This window comes from Petaurus breviceps, unplaced genomic scaffold (assembly GCF_028583685.1).
Source record: "Petaurus breviceps papuanus isolate PSGF00001 unplaced genomic scaffold, PetGlider_PUasm1.0 68, whole genome shotgun sequence".
Taxonomy (NCBI): Eukaryota; Metazoa; Chordata; class Mammalia; order Diprotodontia; family Petauridae; genus Petaurus; species Petaurus breviceps.
In genome coordinates this window covers 572,564-578,388 of record NW_027186452.1, presented here as the reverse complement: position 1 = coordinate 578,388, position 5,825 = coordinate 572,564, and the positions used below count along the sequence as shown (strand labels likewise).

Sequence of the window (5,825 nt, the reverse complement as noted above, 5' to 3'; positions counted from 1 at the left end):
TCAGTACCTCAGCTGGTGCCTGCCTCATATTCAGGACACAGTATGCCCACTGATTCCTCAAGAAGCATCCCAGGGCTTCCACTGGTTCCTGGAGCATGTGCTTGCAGCACTCTCAGTGAGGCTGGGCCAGTGCAAGTCTCCCCTCGCCTCCCCTCCCCTCCCCTCCTCTCCCTTCCCCGGCAGGTGGAAATCACCAAACTAGAGAGCTTAGAGCAATGTGTCTATCATGGCAGATCTGTTTTGCAAAGCTGGGTAGAGGCTGAAATGGTTACTAGCTAAGTATGATGAACAAGCAAGGTTCAGGAAAAATGTCTGCTGCTCAGCACAAAGGATAATATTCTGCGTATTCTACTTGTTAAACGAAATAACTGTACATACATGTGTCCATACAGACCCTGGAAAAGCGAGTTTCTGAAACCAGACTGAGCATAAATTGGACAAGAGTTTATAAAGGTTACTGTAATCAGATGCCTTCACTATACTTAGAGAAATACTGGATATTCTCATTGCTCTTCCTAGAATATATGTATATAAATGTGCCACAAAGGAATCAAATCATCTGTCCCATGACCTGTTCTCTGAATGGTGTACTGTTAAAAGAGACACCTGTTTCTTCTACTACAGTGCCTTGGTTCTCACCAAGAAAGATATTCTCGTTTCCTTCCTAGAGACACACTTGGAAAAATGAATTAAAGAATATTTCTTCACTGCAGATGTATAACCTATATTAAATTACTTGCCTTCTCAATGAGGTAAGGGAGAGAATTTGGAACTCAAAATTTTAAAGAAATGTAAGTTAACAAATTTTATATTTAATTGGTAAATAAATATATATATATATATAATCATAAAGGAAAAAAAAGGACCATGCCTTAATGTTTTCTACAGTTCGCTTTAGGTGATTCAGAGTCAGTGGGATGAGATGCAGCCAGTTGGACGCGGTGGTATGGAGAGTGCGCATCCAAGCTGGGCGGCCATCAGAAGTGGAATCTGTCCTTGTCTTCTTCTCAGTTTCTGCATAAGCCAGGTCATCTTCATCCTCCAACATCTGCATCTTCAGCATTTTACTGATCATGTCAATGCCTAAGCCAAACACACATACATTTAAAGGTAGCAATCTCTTTTGTAGCAATTATTTACATACATATTACATAAATAATTTATAATTATTTACATTTCCCCCTATTAGATCATAGACTACTTGAGTGCAAGGAATGCTGCCTTCCAGAGGCATATAGCCAAACCACGACAGAGAACTTCTCAGACCTGTCAGATATGATGACAAGTGACCACTACTGGGGAGTCACACGGTTAACAAATTACACTGTTGGAAGGAATCCAGAAAGAATGGCTCAGATACATAAAGTCTGAGACAAGAAGCTGAAGAAGCTTGGCACAGAGTCAGTTGTTTTCATCACTGTGGTAGATCAAGAAAAATAGATTCAGCAAGTTAAGAGCTGGTTAAAGAGAAAAGATCTGAAGATCCTTTCCAAGCTCTAGAACAGATTCTGCAAGGGAATACTGACCAATAAATTCAACTTATCCTCCTAACAAATCTTTTATGCAGCTATGAGCATGCTGCCAATGTCTACTATTTCAACGGTTTTCTTCCTTCTTTTTACTTGCTATCAGAGGACTAGCAACCAAAAGTAAGAGAAAAAGCAATGAACAGAAAAATCCTTAAACCAGATCATCGTTCAAGCAAAGAGACAGGCTCAAACTAATTGTGATACAGAAGTGACAAGGTACCCTGCGTGGTGAGAAGGACTTTCTCAGCATTATTTGGTAAGCCAAGCCACGAAGGTGTCTGGGTGTCTGGAAGCAGTTCAACCCATTGTACGAATTCTTCTCGTCTGGAAAATAAAACACAGAGATCAAATGCAGAAGTGTCATCTTAGACTATATATGTGATTCCAAGTATTTTATGTAAACTGAGCCAGACCTTGGATGGTGAAAGGTCAAGGCAGATCAAAGGGGAAAAAAAGCTATTCTATGTCAGAAGACAAGTAATACCTGCTACAAATTAAGTCCAAATGAAAGCATTTGAATACCTGATACCATCTGGCATTTGAATGTCTTTGTGCCCATCAACCTTACAGGCCAGTTTAAATTCACTATCAAAGCTTTTAGTTGTAAATAAACGCTCCAGGAAAGTATTCAGCAAACGCTGGTCAAATTCATTATCGACACGCCCTCCATAAATGGACTGTGCCATCAGTGTCTTCAGAGCTGACCACGGGATTTTATCAGGAGAAATGTTCTGTCGGCCCTGGGTGGAGAGAATAGCCTGTGTCACCAATTCAAGAACAAAGGATGGATGGGCAAAGTCTGGATTTCAATTCTAAAGAATCTCAGAAAGTGCCTCTACTGGGTTTTAGTTATTACTAAGGGGCTGCTCATTTCCAGCACACAGAACACCTCCCATTTTCAAAATGTTTCCCAAGGAAGCAGATGATTAAGAGGAAATATGGAATTGACTTGCCTTTGCTGTATCATCAAGCCATGTATCTACTGTATCGCAGGCAGAGCGTAAATCAGATTCTCCAAATTCGTACTTCTTTGACCAGCCCAGGGGTGCATATCTCAAGCGTTCTTGGATGATTGCATGGAACCAGGCCAGCAGAAAATATAAGCGGGCACGCTCATTGGGAGACTAAAGAAATCACCAAGAAGGGAAAAAATATGAGGCCCCAACTTCTAAACAGCATATACAACTAAATCAGAATCAGTGGCTAGGTGGCACAGAGAATAGAGTCAGGAGCCTCAGACACTTAACACTTACTAGCCGTTTGACCTTGGGCAAGTCACTTAACCCCAACTGCCCTGCCTTCTCCCCTCCAAAAAGAAAAAAAATAAGATGAGGCCCAATGACAGCAGGAACCTGGTTACTAATGGTAGAAGAATACAGAAGGCATAACAATATGTCTGAAGTTATTTGAAAGGAGGATTTATGGACAAAGGATGAGCCAGCCTCAGGACCAGGAAGACCTGAGTTCCAGTCCCCTCACTGACATATAACTGGCTAAATGACTTCATCTTTCAGTATTCTAGGACACTCTCCAAGACTATAAGTAACAGAGAAAGTGCCTACCTTGTCTACTTGCCCTGGTAGGGATGGGGTAGGGTGGGGTGTCCCCTTTCCGAGAAGACACCTATTCTAATGAAATCTCAGGCCCAGTCCCTATACTCATACCCTATGGAATGAAAACAACACTAATGAAATTAAGAAACTGGTTACTGAGGCCACTATCTTATTCTCTTTAAAATCTTATAATGATCAATTATTGATTTATTAATACAACTGGACTTTACCATTCATCTGGGCTTCTCAGCTCCAAAAAGAGTGGAATGTTTAAGAAGGCTGAGGCTGACATGGCCAGCAGTTGCTTTCTCTCTTAACAAGGTGACAATCTGGACCAGAGCTTTTCACACACTTGAAGGAAGTTCCCTGCCATTCAGGAATTCCTGTGTCATGATTCAGCTTCCCATCCAGCTGTGTCATCACCCATCAGGGAGGTGATGCTGACACTAAACAAACCACCCCCACCATCTGAGATTAACCTCATGTCACTTTAAAGCATGAGTAAAATATGCAGAGCGATGTTTGTGCACAGCACACAGCACACAAGATATACCCGAATGCCTGCACGGCTAGTTTGAGGTGAGTTCCACTTCTGGGGCATTAATTAATACTTATGGCCATGCGACTTCTCATCTTTCCCAATGAGAGCATAGGCTTGTTCTGACCTTCTCTTAGCCTTCAAATACCTCATCCAGATAACACTGCAGTGCCCATCTCTGCTGGTGCCATGGTTACTTTTATGAACTGAGAAGCTGATGAAAGGAAGCTGTGCAAGAGGGAGAACTAAGTCTTGGGGGTCTCCTACCAGTCAGATACTAGCTTTCTGCCACAAAGATATCTTTGCCACACTCCCCGAATCAACTTCCTTCACTTTGTTATACTGCCTGAAATTTTACCAATTAGAGAGTCCTGGAATTATCAGTCCGGTCACACATTAGTGTGAATTAGGCCACTAAGATGACTTCATCTTAACTAGTGAAGAGTCTATTCTAGACACATTATTTGGATGGGGAGGGGAGAAGATTCTAGAACATGAAATTTAGCAGCTGGGTACTAGGAAGTAGGAGAGGTGGGTGAGTATTTAAGAAATTTGCCTGGTATTCTTTATTCAAGAAAGGGGGCAAGAAACTCTTCATCCTCCTTACACCCAAAATCCTCTCCTCCCAGGACTGACAAGTCAGGCTGAGACCATTAATTCTACAGTTTGGCGACACTAGTTATAAAAAGACTGCAATAAGGGGATCATCACCAACTACCCAGAGCACTTTTTCTATGGAGAATAACTGCCTTAAGAAAGGAACTTTGGGAACACAGCTTGCTCCTAAGCTGGGCATGGCTCATGGTGGGAGACAGGTTACGTCAAGAAGCATTTACCTTTGGAATCTGCACAGCAAAGAGCAGTGTACGTTGTGCTTACCTTGCATATTCTTGACACAGGAATGCTGCTGAAGGTCCTCAGCATGTTGGCTTTTACACCGGGAGGGGGCTCAAACACAAAGATGCGCCCAGCACGGAGCAAGTTCATGGGCACCTGAGGCAAAACGCAGCCCTGTATCAACCCTCATGTCTCCTTGTGCACGACTCACTGAAAGTCCAATGCACCCACCAAGAAGCCCCCAACCTGGCTGTGTGTTTCAGAGCTTGGATGAGGCAGCATTTAAGAAGCACACTGAGACAGGATCTTCACTCGTACCTTAGGATTAATCTCCATTGTGAGGAAGAGCCTGAAGCAAGCGTGGGGCTGCAGAGAATGGAGCTTCTTCTCCAGCTGCATCAGCCAGCCCGGGGCCAGATGGACGTTCTTCAGCATCACCCACCTAGAAAAAGCAAGAGGAGGCACTCCAGCACACTTCACACCCTGACCCATGATGCTTGACTGCTAAGATTTTCACTGAGGAAAAAAATAAAGCCACCATCTACCTGCCAGACTTGACTGCTGTGTTTACTGCCTTGTCTGCTTGGTTAAAGCCTTCAGCAGAGCCTACAGACAGAAAAAGCATGGAAGGTTACACTTGGCTTTCAGTCCCCAAGATGTAGTGCCAGGACTTCTCGAGCAGAGAGCGAAGCATCCTTACCAATCGCAATGGACGTGATCTGTGTGTTCTGTTCAGCTGCAAGATCTTCCACGTGTCCACTGGCATCATAACCAGGCACAGAACACATTAGGACCGGAGTGTTTGGTTTTACCTAGAAAGAAAGTATATCCAATAAGATAAAAACCCAGATAAAAACAGAAACTGCATCTATCTTTCCATACATCCTCATGCCTGTGGGAACAGGAGGAGAAAGGGAATACTGTGAGCTTTTAAGAATATACATTCTTTCTTCATTAGAAATTAAAGCGCTATCAGAACAAGCCCCCACAGGTTTCACAAAGGCCTCTGGCTATCACCTCAGCTGCCAGACTTACAATGCACAAGAGGCCAAAGAAGCACTGAATGGGGCTGGAAGGGAACGTCAGGATGTTTTCTCTTCCCCTCATTTCCCCTCTTCCCTCCAGCCTCTGCTTGTTGTCTCCAGTGATGAGGAGATGCTCCCTCTCTGCTCCCTGAGGCAGCCCCTGCCAGTGTTGGACAGAGCTAACTGGGACTGAAACGTGCCTCCCTGCAACTTTCCCCAACTGGCCCGAGTCCAAAGGCCTTTATATAAGTGACAGCTTACTACAGTCTGCATTCCCACCCAAGTCTCCTCCCAAACTGAGCATCTCTAACTCCTTCAATGGATCTTTCTCATACAGGTTGAA

The 5,825-nt window shown here is 43.6% G+C and overlaps 1 protein-coding gene across 1 annotated transcript in view; it reads right to left on the bottom strand.

Moving 5' to 3' along the window:
• Window positions 1-871: 871 nt before the first annotated feature.
• Window positions 872-5,825, bottom strand: part of LOC138174054 (cytoplasmic dynein 1 heavy chain 1-like) — a gene marked incomplete at its 3' end in the record, with an annotated part of 35,909 nt that continues 30,955 nt past the window's right edge. The window contains exons 7-14 of the mRNA XM_069104198.1: window positions 5,158-5,269; window positions 5,003-5,063; window positions 4,776-4,899; window positions 4,500-4,613; window positions 2,483-2,653; window positions 2,052-2,269; window positions 1,750-1,853; window positions 872-1,083 (exon numbers count right to left, since the gene is read on the bottom strand). Of these exons, the coding sequence (XP_068960299.1) occupies window positions 872-1,083; window positions 1,750-1,853; window positions 2,052-2,269; window positions 2,483-2,653; window positions 4,500-4,613; window positions 4,776-4,899; window positions 5,003-5,063; window positions 5,158-5,269 (1,116 nt within the window). The remainder of the gene's footprint in view (window positions 1,084-1,749; window positions 1,854-2,051; window positions 2,270-2,482; window positions 2,654-4,499; window positions 4,614-4,775; window positions 4,900-5,002; window positions 5,064-5,157; window positions 5,270-5,825) is intronic.